The sequence below is a fragment of the Coccidioides immitis genome (assembly GCF_000149335.2).
Source record: "Coccidioides immitis RS genomic scaffold supercont3.6, whole genome shotgun sequence".
Classification (NCBI taxonomy): Eukaryota; Fungi; Ascomycota; class Eurotiomycetes; order Onygenales; family Onygenaceae; genus Coccidioides; species Coccidioides immitis.
The window spans coordinates 444793-461582 of record NW_004504312.1 but is presented as its reverse complement, the minus strand read 5'-3'; the positions used below and the strand labels follow the sequence as shown (position 1 = coordinate 461582).

The window sequence follows — 16790 nt, the reverse complement described above, 5'->3', positions numbered from 1 at the left end:
GAACTTTCGTCCCTTTTAACCAAACGATCTAGCCCGAAGAAAACTCTAATGCGGACGTTGATTGGGTTGGCGACGGGCCGCTTGCAATTTTCTCACCTTTACCATGGATCAAGTCATCCTGCCCTCTTGCCCTGGTGTTCTCTATTCAGGGTCTTCTTCGAGGACGGACATTCCCGTGCTCCGGAGTACTCCGTACAGGGTAAAGGTGACCAACGCCACCCTCCGTATACAGACTGGGCTTCTCATCATGAATCAGTTAACGCGGAGCTACGACAGACCGGAAAAATAACTGCTCCTAAAGCCAAAATGTAGGTGCCGGATTTTAGAGGAGAAATTGAGAGTGCGAGGAGTGTTCTCTTCTTTGCTAACTCCGGTCTTCGGTCGCCAGAACCACACGGTGAATCCCGCTCATTATGCTACGGCGATAAATCCAGTATGACAAATGCTCAGTCTTACTTTGCATTCAACTGAACGACTAGGTATCGTTTGAGAGTTTTACTGATTCGGATTGCCAAATCCCCGTACTACTTGGAAACATAGCATATATTTATGCAACATCCTTAGGCATGTGATGGGCAAGCCAGGGCCCAAAAAGATCTGCGGGGTGCCATGTTCTAACAAGTTACAAGCTCACGAGCCGTTGGGGATTTCCAGATAATCTCCAACGTCATCTCAAACTGTCCATCGACTACTTCAGTGCCGTCAATCAAGCCCGCAAATTTTCAGATCACGTGGCTTGAGCGAGGCTCGTCTCTTTGCAGTAGGGTCTACTTCAAAATCTCCACGATTGCTTGTTAACAGAAATCTTGTCTCAAGTTGGGTGAGCTTGGTTGACAGAATGTGGTTGATTCACCGCGCATTGCTCATCGTCGATACAAGTGCGATTTGGCGTCCTCTCCGTGGACATTCGGTGGAATTCCGTGGCACAGGCACCAGTCGCTATGAGGCGAAGAAAGGGTGGTAAGGGATGCAGTTGTTGGATAACTCCATCCTGAGCAGGATTGTGTTGTTGTCTGTTAAAGCCTAATTTTGTCTCTAAACACACCAAAACGTCCTGGTGACGTCTTAGGCAGGAGAGCAGAGTCAGCTCTGCAGGATGCTTCCTTGGTTGTCGCCCACTTTGAAGATAGCTAGCCATTGGCATATGTTGTGTAATCTTGCCACCTTAATCTGTTGTAACATCTCTGGTTAAACCCAAATGGAGTTGTCACCAGAGGCTTTGGCTGATTGGTGAACCTTAAGTCAGCTGTCTGAATACGATGAATTGCGTTTCCAAGTAGCTACTGTTGGCGAGAAGGTGGGCGTGATAATAACTGTCCGCGGTCTTGGTGAAACCCTCCATGGGCCTGGATCTCTCGGGACCGAACGTTTTTGGGGCGGACTGAGACCGAGGGACATCTGGTGTTGGATCATGAAAATCACCCAGACTGTGGAGAGAACTGGGCCCGTTAAAGAATCGATGACTGACTCTTGAAACAGCATCGCACACTTGACAGCTGACGACAGCGAATGCGCATCGGCAGTTAGAGATCGGGAGAGGTTGAGCTCTTTTGACAAGGAATGTGTTTCGAGAACTCTGCCTGCAAATGATCTGCTGATAGTCCGGTCCAAGCAGTACAAATCAGCGCGGCTCACCAAGGACCTCGACCAGCAGGGCAGCTAAGCCCTTTGAGATCGGGCCCACCAACCGTCCACTTTGAATTTTCCTTGTCGATGCAGAACGAACATTTTGTAATAATCTGGATGCCTGGCCCCAGGAACAGCTGCATCGCCAGCAATAAGCACCCAATGAAGGGCCCGACTAGCCGAGCGGAGACATCAAAGCCGGTGCAGCGGGCTGTCGAAGCGGGCCTCTTCGCCTTCACACAAGCTTCATGCTGCCCTGTGATTGAACGCCTCCGCTCGCAGTGTATCTCTGAGATCATCGCAAGGAAAAAACAAAGTTGGCAATTGGCTGTCACGACATTCTCCCTCTTCCGATCCCTTGTCCGCACCGGGGCCCTGGTTCAAAAATGATGTGATAAGCTGCGAGTTCCCACACTAGCTCGTCCCACCGCGACTGCACGGACGAGGGTGGGAAGTCCCATTCCATATTTAACACATATGTATTATCGGCCCTTCGTGGGTGACCCTGTCATTGCTGGGGAGGATGCAAAGGGGATCATTAATATTAGGGGGTCCTAAGAAAACGCTGCAGCCGCCGTCCCGTGTCCAGTCTGTCAAGTCATAGTCCCAACAGGGACCAATCAAGGGCGGGCGAGCACGCTTCGAAACAAGGCGGTTGCGCGACGAGCCCATTCTCAGGCGGTCGTTAAACTAACCTCTAGGCGTTGCAGGGTGCAAAGAAATTTGATTTTTTTTCCCCCCCTCGGTGCAGGCGATCTCCGTGACTTCTCATGACACGTCTCATCACACAGATAACGTCCAATTCCTGGGTCGTTGCGAGTGAGACTACTTAATACTTTTGGCCCCGTCGATATCCCGAAAGACCCGTCTGTAGGTTTCATTGAGAGTCTGGAATTAGAGACCTGAATTTGCTAAAAAGAGGCCAGCAGCCCGAACGTCACACCCGCAATCAGGCCAAAATGGACGATCACATGTCCCCTTCAAGCCGGAATCCATTGACGACGTACTTACGCCAACTCCGTCAAACCAAGACATCCTTACCCCATGGCGAGCTTGTGTGCGTTTCAGCGTCTCCAAACATAAGCACGGTGGCCGCTCTATTAAGACTGGCTTGCGCCGTTGGCCCATATATCGCTGTTTTACAAGTACATGCCGATATAATCGACGACTGGTCGCCTGAGGCCGTTCGAAGGCTAACAAATGTTGCAAAGAGATTTAGCTTCTTGATTTGGGAAGGCGGGCGGATTTTGAATACAAAACGGCGGCCAACGGGTCAACACGCACTGTCGAGCCATGAGATAGCCAGAGACGTCGCTATGGCCCGGAAACGTTACACAAAGGGAATCAACGTAGCAGCATGGGCTGGATTGGCCAGTACGTGGGTTATTGGATCTGAAGGACAGGATAAAGGCGGCTGTCAGCTTATTCCCACTCTTCGTCGGGCTGCGCGAGAGACTGTATCGCGGATGACTACGTCCGTCCGCACGGAAATCAGCGGAGGACAATCACCAAGTATAGATGGAACTGACGATGATGATTGTGGGGATAGCCCTTGTGACAATGAAGAACAAGACCAAAACACCCTTAATACCGCGCTGGAAGATTTGGATATCTCGCCGCCGCTTCGGAAAAGCTCGGTGATATCTCTCACAAGGACGATTACTCAACACGAAGAACCTTCAAGACCTCCTTTAATTGAAGTGGATGATGACTGCGATTGTGGTGAAATTAATTCAGAGAATGAATCGGCATTAGCCGTAACTGTGACTCCACCGCCGCTTCTTTCCAGGGGGATCCTGATTTACCTACCGAGCAATGGCGATACGCAATCTAAGTCTCTACACAGACAGGCCGCAATTATTTCAGGGAAAACTCATAATGATTTTGTGGTGGGATTTGTGACGGAAGAGCCATGGACGAACGTTCGGAGAGACCAAGCCCTCGCAGAGAGTTTACGCCGGGCATGTTCGGATGAACAGGATGACCTCGACGAAGATGATGACGAGGAGGGGGGAGATGGGAATGGCAAAGATGAGGGGAATCTCAACAATATGGAAACTTATGCGATATTCAGTCCACTTGAAAACGATCATGTTGGCTGCAGCACCAATGTTCATGAGCCACGTACAAGCGCCGGGGAGAGCCTATCATCACAAGGACAACATTCGTCATCCCGCCATAAATCAGGCTTAGGCACACAAGCTCAGCAAATTCGCGCATTGCATCAGCTTGTCGCCCAAGCTCTATCACTTCTATCAACCATGAGCCCTGCTGCTCCTCTGAGCTCTTCAGATGCAAAGCAAGGTTGTTCAGATATCCTATACATCCCCGTCATTACTATGAACCTTTAATTTTCCCTTGCATTTTTGATGCTCGATACAGCACTCACTTTTCTCTCCAGATAATTCCTCCTTTGAATATGCATATGATTTGCCTATAAAGATCGATGTCATTGACGAGCCTAGCATTTGTTAGAGACCCTTTTATCCATACCTTCCAATTTCGTTTTGGTGATTTCATTCTATATTCGGTGCGCGCTTGCGATCACTTCGAGATTCCCGGGAAATGATATGAGCTTTATGTGTTTAACGAGGTAATATGCGATGAAAATGATTATATGAGTTTCAATGATTCTTCCTTCTATCTCGCTGGAGCGTGATATAAGCTTTGTATAGTCATACCGTCCAGATATCTCAATGACGCACAGAGCTTGCGCTCGATATCTTCAGGTGTACTACGAATCAGCGTACCCGCCCCCCTTTCTCCCGCTCCTGATGAATTTTTTTGTTTGCACATAGGCTAAGGCGCAAGGTATTAACCTCCATCCAGTCGTCAAACTGCGGCAGTAGATCTCAAAGTAAAGCAACATGGGATAGGGGGAATTATGTTTCAACACATGTACTGCCTACAGAGTACGACGTACGATATAGCATACTAGACAATCCGCGACATCCAACTAGCAACAAACTAACATTTGACTAGTTGGTTAATGAACCAATGGAGAGTCTAAATTATATACAAAATTCATGCCACGATCCCGGAGTCGCAAATGGAAATTAAATCTATTACCTAACTTGAAAACAATCAACTTGCTTCCACTAACATCTATTCGCCTTCGTCGGTCTTCCCTTTGATCTCATCCAGTCCGTACCATACAATAACCGCAGTCCCAATCACTGCGGCAATCGCACTAAACACTAAGGCCACAATCCCTCTCGGCTGGAATCCAGACGCCAACGGCAGCGGAGGCACATTCTGATTCGACAAATCCAGGAAATTTTCCGTATTTCCACCGGCATTGCCTTCATATAGATGACGAGCTGCACGGCATGTCGCGTAGTGTGATTCCGGAATGGAATGACGTTTCTTGGATTCGCGAAGCTGTAAGGGAGCTTCGATTATGGTTGCGACTAAGCCGCTATCCATATGCCATTCTATATGGCAGTGAAATAGCCATACTCCAGGATTATCGGCCTTGAAGCGAAGCACTGCATTCCCGTTTGCATTCACGAGGATGGTGTCTCGTCGCATTGGTACTTTTGGGAATGTTGGGTTGATAGAAGTATCGAATGGTCTGCCGTCCTTGGGGGAGCGGTAAATGGTTTGGAAGTTATGTCCATGCAAGTGGAAAGGATGCTTGCCTGGATCATTATTGTTGAGGATAATTTCGACAGTCTCACCATATTCAAGGACAAATGGATTAACATAGGGACTACTCCGTATATATCATTGGGTTTGTGACTAGGTTTTCTGGAGCTGTGAGAGCTGTGAAGAGCGTGGGAACCTTTTGTGGAACATAAGTGATATTGTTGAACCAGGCACTGTCTGTATAAGCCACACTGGCAAAGAACATGGTCAGTCTGAAGATTTTTGGACTTACTAGTTTGCTCCATCGCCGAGATTCTCCATTTTCACATCTAATATTATCGTGTGGTCGACTTTATCATACAAATAATATACTCTGTTTATGTGGTCAAGAGCACACTTTGTTTTCTGGTTTACAGTGGTGATCTCTACTATATCTATGGAGTGCTTGTGAAAAAGTTAATCAGCCAATCCCAAAAATAAGAAAAAAAAGGGAATGGGAAATTAAACAGCAATCCACAGCCAGAGAGTATTTGCTGTTGCAGTTTGGTTGTTGCATACAGTAGCTATCCAGCGGGTTTGTCATGGCTGGGCTGCAACCTCTACTCACTGAGCTGCATCTGGAGGTCAAAGACAAAAAAAAAAAAATAAGATTCTGTAGAACTATACAGAGCTAAAAGCACTTTGCGCCATAATTATTGTTCACTCAATCATATAACCCTCTGCGATACACTTCACATCCTTTGAGAAATTGACTCCTTCGCCTTCCATTTCTACCAAGGAGACACCGAGAACGTCAACGTCAACAAATGGACTGGGCTTGTTGAAACGGACAGTCATAGGGAAGAATTCGTTTTCGTCACCGTCAGGGTTATTTGATTCAAACTCGAAACTGCCCGAATTGTTAGAGTCGTCGACATTTCCAATGTTCCAATCTATGCTGTCTCCGGTAACTTCGTATACGGCGTCAAAACTGGAGATACTCGGCTCAACTGTTTGGAAAGGAATTGTAACAACGACATCTTTTAGGCTCTCGGAGCCGGAGAGCTCGTATTCCACCGTTACTGTAGTAGAATCAGATCCCTTGTTAATCCAGGCAGTGAACGTAATAGGTAGCAAGTCGGCGTCGTCGCTGCTGGCGACACGCCACCGCAAAACTCCAATAGAGTTGTTCGCTGGAAATCGTTTTGACGTGTCTTTAAGCTGGATGGTTTTCGAGTTGGTAAAGAGCGCCTTGTCCACGTTCGGGTGAGTACGGTACTGTGCGCCGTGTGTTGGGTTGGCTTTGAGATCAAGCTTCAACTTCGTGAATGATTGGTCGGAAATGCGGAGCTGCAAATCCCCCTTCACTTCAAAAGATTTCATCGCACCATCCCGAGATAGTTTGGCAGAAACCGTTTCGGCTACAGTTATGTGTACTGCCTCGCGGTCGGTCGACACGGATTGTCTGGAAGATACAGGTGCTACTCCAGCAACGGCAGCAGGGGTTGCGGAGACAGGAGCAGATTCTTCAACTTCGGGTCCAAGGTCTCCGCGGACTTTCTCATAAATGTCTGTCGTCTTCGATTTCTTACCAAGTTGCATCCCTTTACCTCGGGATGGTAGAGCCCTACAAAAATCAGTGACATGAGCAACGATACGGGCATATGGGTGGTTTGCACTTACTTTGTGAATGTTTTCTTCTTCTCTGCTTCATAGGTATCAAGGGTATCGGGAATGGTGGGTCGGGTAGGCTGACTGTAGACCGGATAGGATGGGGCACGAGGGGCCGCTCCTTTCGCCAACCGCGCAGCCTCTTTGCGTTGCATCTCAAGCTGCCTTGCCTTTCTTTTCCTCTCTTCGCTCGCTTCAAGTTCCTTGTTCTACACGGTGCAGATGTTAAAAATGGTGACAGCCAATTATTATGGATTTGAGGACATACCCGCTCAATAATTTCCGAAATACGTTCATCGTGACTCTCCATTTCAAGGAAAGTCTTTATCTGAGATAGTGAGAGATTCTCTCGGTAGCCCAGCGTAACCACCTCATCGAAGGCCGAAAGGAGTTCGAAGGCATTGCGTAGAATCTCGCGTTCATCAAGACTTTTGCAAATGCTCGTGACCACCTGAGCAAAAATATGCAAGCTGTCGATATCCTGGAGAATGTTTGATTGTTTGTTCGTTATCAGAACGATGTAAAGTTCGTCCAGAGGCTGATATACGAATCTGACGTTATCCTGTTCGACGGTGGTGTGTTGCGTTCCGGAATCGGCAAGTTTGGGAAATGATGCGAGGAGGGCCTCGATTCGCGATCGTGCAATTTCACGGAACTGCCGCGAGAGGACGGCTTTGCCTCCGCGGGTGCATATCGACGCTGCGAGAATGACCTAGGAGCGAGTGAGTCGGCTATGGACCCGATTCCGCCCTGCCTTTCAATTGACTCACCATTTTTGAGGAAATTAAGCATTCAGCATTCTAGTCAATCCAAAACCTGTAATCAGAGGAGAAGAGATAGCTGTTAAGATTGAGCTGGGGTTGTTGGTCATTGGCCTCCAGGGTGAAGTTGAATGTTGTCTTGATCGGTCTAATTGAGGTGGTCCGTGCATACCTAGACTCACTCCTTAATAAGCATTTCGCTTATGAGAGGAACTTCTTGTGGCGGCCTTTTCTCTCTTTAACCTCCTCTCAGCTCAACTTCATCCATACCCCGTCCTCATCTGGCCTGTTTTCACATAGTACAGGGCACATCTTTCCTACTTCTGCTACTGTATTTCAAGCTGCTATTTTTGACTATACCGCTGGCGTGGCTCATCCTGTCTACGCCACACCAACCCTTCTCAAAGGCCCATCACACGAAGATTGTATTAAGGTGGTTTCCCTCAGGATGGCCAGATAGCTTTGCGAGGCACTGTGAACAGCAGGGTACATTCAATAGACCAAGAAGATGGAGCACTCTATGTTTGATGACAGCATGGAGGTGACATCCAACCATCCCGAGATCCCTGCCGATGACGATATCGAGATAGATCTTGACATTTACCAGGATCGGGCAGAGAACAGTGATAATGATGTTGTTGTGGAAGATGCTTCTGCGACCGCATCACACCATCCTGATATGTCAGAGGACTATGATGAGCATGCAAGGGATGCAGATATGATCGATGATAACTACTCGGCAGCTCATTTACCTGATCCTGACGACCCATCAAATCGAGGCAATCGCTACGGTTATGACGAGACCAAGTTGCCCTCTAATCAAGATGTGTATGAGGGCGAGATGGTGGATGACTATGAAGAAGATATTGATGCCCCGATCCCCGGAAATTTTGACGAAGAAGAAGAAGAAGAAGGAGGAGGAGGAGGAGGAGGAGGAGAAGGTCCTTCAACCCTTACTGATGCCCACCCCCCTGACCTAAACGATTCTCCACCCTCCAAGTGTGACGAAGGTATAGAAGATCACGAAGCTCAAGAGCAGTTCTCCCCTGTCATTTCTCAAGTATCGTCTCCTCCACAACCTATACACGATGATTCAGCGGGTCAAGAGAATGAAGATGTCGCTACAGGAAACCGAGAAGCTCTAAGCATTGATAGTCTACAAAATTTTGGCGATGGAAAGGCGTCTAGTAAAGCAAGCCCGGAAATAGAATCAAGTTTATCCCCGCCTAAAGAGGAAGGGGATGGAGAAGCTGTGCCCAAAGGATCCGACCAGATCTCTGCTCAAGATACGACCGGGCCACCTGAGATTGTTAACGGCAACGGCAAAGCAGAAGATTCCGAGGCCACTGCGGCAGCATCTGCCAAGGTAGACACTGAGAATATTGATGAGCAGGATCAAACGGACGAAATAAGAAACAAACTTCCAGCGTCGCACCCAGCTGAAGATAAAGAAGATGGAGCTGAAACTGGAGATACTGCGGATTACATACCCCTGCACAGAGTAACCGTTCTGTATCAGGACAGTGAGATGTCCCTCTTTCCGCCGAATGAGAGCGACCCATCGGAGATGTACCTTTTAGAAGACGAGGAGTTAGCACATGCTCCTCTTTATCAACTTTTTCAGGCTTTTCGTAAAGTTCTTGGAAGCAATGTGTCCGACGAAGACGAGTTGGTGGCTTCTATTGACTGCCTATATATTCAGCTAAGTGAAGTTAGTTGATTTGAAAGTATTTCATGCAACCCACCAATTTGCTAACGGATTCAATAGGTTGCTACTCAGTCCTCAGAAATTAACCTATCTCAGATTGTGCAGCTATATCTCGACCTCTCCCGTAATGATGGCGTTGATAACCCGGAACCTCTGTACATATGCCTCAGTTCGAGACCAATTTTGGACGCTGAGTTGGCTGCCCTCCAAGCAGCAGTTGACCAGGGCAAAGGACTGTCCCATCTCTGGGAATGGGACGGTGTTGAAGGTCATGATATTGACGGTCCAGTTGGACTTCCTGAAGTCATTGAGGATGGATTTGGGAACAGTGATAACAGTACTTCACAAGAAGATCTAGGGTCTTCCAAGGAAATCCCCGTTTTAGAAGAATCTCTTTGCGAAGAAGAAGATCGGATCGACCACGCGGCCATGTCTCATGTGACTGAGGATCAACCAGCTACCTTTGAAGATCAGCAAAATGACGGAAAAAGTAAAGAAACCTTAGAGTCAAGGCCAGACGAGTTTCCGGATGAGGAAGAATTCTCTCCTGACGTCCTGCAAGATGGTGACGGTGAGGAGCAAGGTAAAATCCCAAGCCGGTTTTCTCTCTTTTCTTATGCTTGCGCGCTTACATGCTGCTAGGGGAAATTTGGGAAAATGGTGAAAATCATATCTTAGGGGAAGTTGACAGCAATCCGCATAATGATGATGAAAAGCCGCCGGACGAGCCAGAGGCTCAGACTCTACACCTCGATGAAGCAGAATCGGAGGAATTTGAAGATGGGGAAATTGCATCCCAAGTAGATGATGACATCCCAGCAACAGGGACGCCAGAAGACGAAAGCCATACAACTTCCCTATCTAAAACTCCAATTCCTGCAGAACCTACGAGCTCTTCTGCTGCAGCAGAGGACCAGAAAGTATTGGAAGTCATCAACACAGAGCCTGTCCAACTTAGCTTGGAAACGGCTAGAGATAATATTGAGCAAAACGATGTCGTTGGGCCCCATGCTACTGAAACCGGAACCCTGTTGGTCTCTGAAAAACAACCCGAAGACGTGTCCCCAGTTCGGGATCATGAGGTCCACGATGTTTCCGCGTATATTCGGCATTTAGATCGGCAAATTACCCCAGATCCTAGCCTCAATGCTTTTGAGATTGACGTTGACCTTTTCAAAAGTCCTGTCGCAGAGCAGTGTGAGCTTGTATACCCAAAGACCACAGATGTTCGAGATCTTGGCGATGAGGAATCCCTCGAAGTCGATTTCTCACATCATGAATCGCACGAAATGGCAGCATCCGGTGAAACTCAAGATGACTTCGAAGACTGGGATGTTATAGAACAGGCCGAGGAAAATCAAGTCCCACGTCATGATAATAGTCCCAAGGCTGTGAAACGCCGTCGTGCAGACGACGAATGCAACGACTTGGAAGCCCCAGTGCCTGATCTAAAACGGCATCGTTCCGAATAACGATAACCGCCCCAATTCCACCGAAACCCTTTAGTCCATACGCCATGCACATGATCTATATGTTTAATAACTTTGTGATTGTAGTCCTATACTAACCGCATTAGTTTTATTCTCCTACTTTGAGCGACACAGCAGCACGAAACCTGCAACAAAACTCAGGTAAGTCAACAAGTCACCCGTATCCATTCTCCGTTCCACGAACGGACTGCGTCGGTTTTAAATATTTTCCCGCTTTTATTGGCGGATTCATCTCAGAATCTCTCGCGACCACCCTCATTTCAGCGTCGGGGGTATTATGCTCTTCCCAGCTCTATTCCATCCGAGGAACTAGCATGCATTGTGCCTTGTGGTAAACTGGGGCTAGGAACGCCCAGCAGCTATCCACACATCAATGTTCTGGGACCACTCAAGTCTCTATATGTCGCCACTTCCTATGACGGACTGCCATGGTGACGTCGTCTCACCATCTGGCTCGAGATCATGGGTCTTTGGGTTATCGTTGTTGTGCCTCTCTTTCCATTTTATGGGCATCCGCCAGATCCCATATGCACGCGCTGGTCAAAAGAATGGACCGTTTTAACTTTTCGAGGGTGTGTTTGATTACATTACTGGCTCAAGCCTATTTGCAAACCTTGTCCATGCTCATGCTGGTATATCCAAACGGTTGAGATGGGGTAACTTCAAAGGCGAGGCCTATTAACAGGCAAGATATTGCAAATTTATCTCATTCCATTTCTCTGCTTCAAGCTAATTCGAACCTTGCAATGTGTCTGCTTGAGTATTTTTGCATGTATGATTGTTTGCTATTGCCACCATAGGCATCCAGCACTCAGTCAGAGTATTTTGTTTCGCATGAGTCCCTCAAGATTCCGAGCGTGTTTATATTCCGTTGGTCCTATCACTGTGCTTCCCCCCATGTTGTTCAGTTCCATGTTCTCAGCAATCATGCATCAGACGGTTCTTTGTACCATAGTCACTTTTTAGGAGCTTGTTTTAAGTAAGGCTAACAATGCAGAAAGCTTTATTACTTTCATTCGAGGAGAATTACATACTTTGTACACCGAGACAGGCAGCTGCTCTTGTTTTGGAACATTTTAGTTTTGAATTGATAAGCCCTGAAGAAATGGGAACCAGCAATCACGACACACTATCCACTACGGTCTGTGCTCTGAGTCTAAAAACTGCCATTCCCATTCACCATTGCTTTGCTTTACTAGCAAAAATGTTCTGTATATGGAATGGGTGTAACTACACCGTGCTCCGCACATAGATTGGGACCAGACAAATTCATGTGACGTCGTTCACAACCATTTATGCCACGGCTTCATCCCAAAACCCCACCAGGCGCCCAAAAACATTTGACAGGATGGCAGACGGCCATTTGCTCGGCCTAGGTCTCTGAAATCTACTCAGGATTATGCTGTTGAACCCAACTGCCCTTGAGATTACCTTGCATTACTCGACCTCATACCTATACCAGACCGCTCCTCTCCTCGGTAGTCCTTGTTATTCCTTTCTTGGTAATTATGGCGGCATCAAACCCTCAAACGGGTCTTTCGCCCAATGCATGGGATAGCCATATGCACATCGTTGATCCCGACCGTTACCCGCTAGCCCCAGACGCGCAATACAAGCCTCAAACCCACACTCTCTCGGAAGCCATGGAGTTCGAATCTAGTGTCGGCATCCCTAACATTGTTCTCGTCCAACCATCTATATACGGGTATGACAACTCCTGTTTACTAGAAGGACTACGTGAAATTGGGCCTCAACATGGCAGGGGAATCGTCACTATTGACCCACAGAGTATCCGGCCTGAGAAGCTCTTGGAATGGCATCGGCTGGGAGTCCGTGGCGTCCGGCTCAACCTCCAGTCAGTCGACAAGCAATTGACCCCCGAGGAACTAGCAGAATCTGTCCGCCAGCACGCGCGAGCGATTTTTCATCTCAACTGGGTTCTGCAATTATACATCCCGCTCAGCAGCGTCCCGGCCCTACTGAGCGTTGTTCCTGATTTAGGCGTGCGCATCTGCCTTGACCACTTCTCCAGCCCGGTGTTACCGTCCACGGATGTGGATCCTGCGTCATTTGATCCTTACTCCCTGTCAGGCTTCAGTGAACTTGTATCCCTTCTCAGACAGGGGAGGACTTACGTCAAAATATCGGCGCCATATCGGCTAAGTGATGACCCGGAACTGAAGTTTCTAGGTGTTATAGCAAAGGAACTGCTGCGGGTTGCCCCGGACAGGTTGGTGTTTGCAACTGACTGGCCGCATACAAGGTTTGAAGGGCTGGATGTCAAACCATTTATTGCAAAGTGTCTTCACTGGTGTGGAGGGAATACAGAGCTCGTTGATAAGTTGTTTCGTCGGAATGCTGAAGAGCTTTGGGGACTGTGAGAAGTATTAATAAAAATCAAAACACATAGGTAGTCTACATCAACTCTACCCCTTGCATCACTTGGAGGCATTGTTTCTCACAGTGGACACTACAAGTAACTTTGAATGATTTATAGTTGGAAAGAAGGCTTATTGAATGCGATGTCGAGTCCTCTTCTGGCCTGGGTGATTGGGTAGAAGCTTTTTTCCTATTTACAATTCGAAGCCGGGCTCAAGATGGAATGGATTAAATTTTTGTTTTCTCTTCCTACCACAAGTCCGGTGGAGGAGGGCACATTCTAACACGGAGGAGCCACAAAAAGTGGAAGCTGATAAACTATATGTCTTATTCTGTAACACTTGTTTAGTTCCAAGATAGTGATGTATTCGCAAATTGCGAAGACAGAGATGTATAAATTCAAATAAGGGCTCATCATAACTCATAAGGTACATGTGTGATATATACAGCCTTGATTTCATTGCCCCTTTGTTCGGATTAGCTTCCGGAAGACGGCCACCCGGTATCGAATCCACCTTGGCCAACATTCGTTGGCATAGGTTCCACGTACGAGAAAGCTTCGAAAAGTTCTGGCGCTATATCGTACATATGCTCTTGAGATAATTCCGACGGGTTTAATAGAGAAGGATCCATTGTAAAAGAGGTGTCCGAGTTTTGTTCTGTGAAAGGTGGTGGCGTGATGCTGAATGCGCCGTGGGGAGGAAGTGTATAGTTAGATGGAGACTGAAGGGTGGGCTGCTGATGCTGTGGTTGTTGATGGTCTGAACGGGAAGTATCCTGGGATGACTGGGGAGGTAGACGAGATGACGTGGGCTGGGGATCGGGATGTATCGGCGCAAGAATGTTAATGTGTAGTTTTTGTAACTCTTTTTCAACCAGGCCAAGCGCAGTATTTATAACTATAAAGGAAGTTGAATAGGGTGTTAGCCACAAAAAATCTTCTCCACACTATTGTAGAAAACTGAGGTGAATATGTGTGACGAACCTGGGTTTGCGGATCTAACACGTTCCAGTGCGACAATACAGTATCTAAGCTTCTCTAGTGTCGAAGCAGAGGCATACTTCAGCGCCTGTATCTCGAGCAAGAATATCGAGGATGCTGTGTACAGGCTGTATGCGAGGGAGAGAACGACATGAGAATCTCCGAAAGTTCGTCTGTAAAGGTCGTAGAGAGAGATAATGGAAGTCGCGGAAGAGAGACATTGGACCAGGTGCTTTGCATTGTCTGCAGCATTTTCCAAGCTTCTGAAAGGCTTCGAACAGAGCATGGGTCGATGGAGGAGGATGTTGGTGATGTGATATATGCAACTATAAAGACGTAAGAGGGGTGATCCTTAGGCAAAGAACTAATAAAGCTTACTTTAATGTGACAATATGGCTCGGGGGACAGTATGCGGGTAGATCGTTAACGATGAGCTTCAGGAAACTAGGTAACTCGGTCCACCATTTTTCGAGATTCTCGCCTTGTTCATGCACACAGTTGAGGATCTGGGTTTCTGTGCTTTGCCGGACTGGGTCGTATATGTGTATTATAATCTGGTTCAAAATTTCGGAAAGCGAGCACATTCTCATAAAGCAGGATGTCGAATGAGCCTGTGTTGGCGGGTAATGTGTACCCTCTGGAAATACGACCCCGTGCGGTGTCCATATTTCTATTTCGGCAGTGTCGTCCACTATATTTAAGTTTGCGTTAATAGCGGCTCGATCAGAAGCCGACAAGTGAAGGGATTAGCTTACGAAGAATCTGGGGCGGGCTGACTGGCGTATCTTGAATAATAGGAGATCGGCCAAAATACAACGAAACCAGTTTATCCCAGAAATAACAGCTCCAAAAAAGCCGATTCCGGATCTCGACATCTTCATCCGAGAATTGCACGGAGCCTGAATATTTCCGGCTATCAATTGTGATACCCAGGTCTTCCACTAAACGGAACGCCATCCCGCTATAGAGCCACGCTTGAGTCCTGTTTCCACGGCCACATTCCTGTGCACTCAGTAAAAGTAAGGACTGCACGATCGGTATTTGTCCGTTCCCTTGCTTAAGGCTCTCGTATAATCCATCTACTGCTCTATTGAAGAATTGAGTACCGCCGTCATATGGATCCAGGAGTCGACTGATTTTCGGTTCACTTTTGCACCATCGGAGAGAATGAGATAGTATGGCATTCAAAAGTACGTCGGAATAGTATGGACCGTTCATTTTCATATCGCCTATTGAGAGCAAAAACAAACTCATAAGTCTCGAGAACTATACTGATTCCTGACTAAGGCTCTGCAACTCACGTGTAAATGCTGGTCGGTATACAAAATTAAAAAGAGGGTGTATCCAGCACCAATGAGAATCGAGAAGGTAATGAAAAGGTTCCTGGATACAAATATCAGTGACCATATTCTATTTGCGCAAAGCTGCCACGAAAAACCATCTTACAGGGATAGTTGCAAGCTGTTCAAACGCTCGCTCTCTCCACGCGTTGTTTATGAGCCTCTCTTTCCGGCCGTCTAGCTCCTGCGTTGATTTAACGGGATTTAGATCTTCCTGAGGAATCCCGCTGGGCAACTGAAATAAGCTGGTGGGTCCGTGGAAAGAGATGCGCCCATCGTCCTCCATTTTCAGCCCTTCGATATCCCGGGCCAAGTCCAGTGTGTCTCCCCCATCTTGTGACCCATTTGAATGCCTGGCGAACCTTTCTAGAGGCACTTTCGTCTCGACCTCCTCGACCTTGGGCTTCTGGTCGGAACTCTTTTGGTCTTTGTTTTCGCTTCGTACAAGGTCCAGCTCCGCCTCTAATTCAGCAATCCGAGCTTCGAGGGATTTTGTGTACGATAGTGTAGGTGTTCTACAAGGATCAGAAACATGGTGGAGATTCCTGAGCTGGCTGGACTCACAGGCTATAGACGCAGGTCTCCCCGCGAGCAGCACATCGGGAGCATGATGGGCTGGCGCCGTTGCATTTCACCTAAATCCCATGAAGCATGGTGTCAGCTCGAACAGGTCCTTTCTTTTAATTTCTTTTCTTTATTTTTTTATTGTTTATTTTTTTTTAATAAAAAAGGGAAAACGAAACAGAAAAAGTTGAGAAAAGAAAAAAAAGATAGGCCAATGCTAGGATTTAGAAAGGATCGAGGGATCAAACCTTGCGTTTCCGACATGCTTCGCAGGAAAAAGCGCTTTTCCTGGGTACTGGCTTCGAGTTCGTCTCAGGCATTTGAATCACGAGGAGAAATAAGAGGCACACACAAGAGATCGTGGGCCAGATCACCAGCCATTTGCCTGGCAGATGTAGATATTGGCGGGGTGCTGTGCCTGTGCGTTAATGACTTCCTGCCGCTGGCCTTGAGTTTCGGTAAGGTGGAGATAACACAATCCAGAGTCGCTGGGAGTGCGGTGCATGTCTCAACAACTTCGCAACAACGTCCGGAAGATGCGCAGGCCTGTGGCGGGGAGGGAAAATGACGATTCCAGACTGGCGTCGAGCTTGTTCGCTGTCGCAGCCACCCTTCATTGGAAGGCAAGCCACGTTTTGGAGCCAAGCACTAGTCCGTAAACGGTTAGACAGTCTCTTTAGTGTCTCGGCCCAAGCTTTCTCC

General features: G+C 47.5%; 8 protein-coding genes across 9 annotated transcripts; 4 read left to right on the top strand and 4 right to left on the bottom strand.

The window, feature by feature from the left end:
* The first annotated feature begins 41 nt into the window (after window positions 1-41).
* Window positions 42-1216, top strand: CIMG_11055 (uncharacterized protein). Its single transcript, XM_012358219.1, has 5 exons — window positions 42-199; window positions 257-308; window positions 389-433; window positions 541-564; window positions 655-1216. The coding sequence occupies exons 1-3, from the start codon at window positions 49-51 to the stop codon at window positions 399-401; spliced, it is 216 nt and encodes a 71-aa protein (XP_012213642.1). The 5' UTR covers window positions 42-48; the 3' UTR covers window positions 402-433; window positions 541-564; window positions 655-1216.
* Window positions 1131-2092, bottom strand: CIMG_03098 (uncharacterized protein; the record flags this gene model as incomplete). The annotated part of the gene is made up of 4 exons (XM_001243656.2): window positions 1131-1236; window positions 1469-1580; window positions 1636-1763; window positions 1995-2092. 4 exons carry the CDS (start codon window positions 2090-2092, stop codon window positions 1131-1133), a joined length of 444 nt encoding a protein of 147 aa, XP_001243657.2.
* A 51-nt stretch (window positions 2093-2143) lies between these two features.
* On the top strand, window positions 2144-4257 carry CIMG_03097 (uncharacterized protein). Its single transcript, XM_001243655.2, has one exon. The coding sequence runs from the start codon at window positions 2586-2588 to the stop codon at window positions 3975-3977; it is 1392 nt and encodes a 463-aa protein (XP_001243656.2). The 5' UTR covers window positions 2144-2585; the 3' UTR covers window positions 3978-4257.
* A 474-nt stretch (window positions 4258-4731) lies between these two features.
* Window positions 4732-5535, bottom strand: CIMG_03096 (uncharacterized protein; the record flags this gene model as incomplete). The annotated part of the gene is made up of 2 exons (XM_001243654.2): window positions 4732-5338; window positions 5507-5535. The coding sequence occupies 2 exons, from the start codon at window positions 5533-5535 to the stop codon at window positions 4732-4734; spliced, it is 636 nt and encodes a 211-aa protein (XP_001243655.2).
* Window positions 5536-5723: 188 nt separating this feature from the next.
* Window positions 5724-7730, bottom strand: CIMG_03095 (coatomer subunit delta). Its single transcript, XM_001243653.2, has 4 exons — window positions 7635-7730; window positions 7133-7576; window positions 6877-7073; window positions 5724-6820 (listed from the first exon to the last, which is right to left on the bottom strand). Exons 1-4 carry the CDS (start codon window positions 7635-7637, stop codon window positions 5914-5916), a joined length of 1551 nt encoding a protein of 516 aa, XP_001243654.1. The 5' UTR covers window positions 7638-7730; the 3' UTR covers window positions 5724-5913.
* A 156-nt stretch (window positions 7731-7886) lies between these two features.
* CIMG_03094 (uncharacterized protein) lies at window positions 7887-11838 on the top strand. Its single transcript, XM_001243652.2, has 3 exons — window positions 7887-9336; window positions 9394-9916; window positions 9976-11838. The coding sequence occupies exons 1-3, from the start codon at window positions 8134-8136 to the stop codon at window positions 10803-10805; spliced, it is 2556 nt and encodes an 851-aa protein (XP_001243653.1). The 5' UTR covers window positions 7887-8133; the 3' UTR covers window positions 10806-11838.
* A 314-nt stretch (window positions 11839-12152) lies between these two features.
* Window positions 12153-13582, top strand: CIMG_03093 (TIM barrel metal-dependent hydrolase). Its single transcript, XM_001243651.2, has one exon. The coding sequence runs from the start codon at window positions 12332-12334 to the stop codon at window positions 13202-13204; it is 873 nt and encodes a 290-aa protein (XP_001243652.1). The 5' UTR covers window positions 12153-12331; the 3' UTR covers window positions 13205-13582.
* Window positions 13507-16570, bottom strand: CIMG_03092. Of its 2 annotated transcripts, XM_004446247.1 has the most exons (8): window positions 16337-16568; window positions 16089-16159; window positions 15631-16039; window positions 15486-15567; window positions 14940-15413; window positions 14563-14875; window positions 14188-14510; window positions 13507-14101 (listed from the first exon to the last, which is right to left on the bottom strand). In XM_004446247.1, the coding sequence occupies exons 1-8, from the start codon at window positions 16406-16408 to the stop codon at window positions 13680-13682; spliced, it is 2166 nt and encodes a 721-aa protein (XP_004446304.1). In that variant the 5' UTR covers window positions 16409-16568; the 3' UTR covers window positions 13507-13679. The 2 variants fall into 2 exon arrangements, with proteins under 2 accessions (XP_004446304.1, XP_004446305.1); XM_004446248.1 differs by having other exon boundaries at window positions 16089-16570.
* Between the last annotated feature and the right edge of the window lie 220 nt (window positions 16571-16790).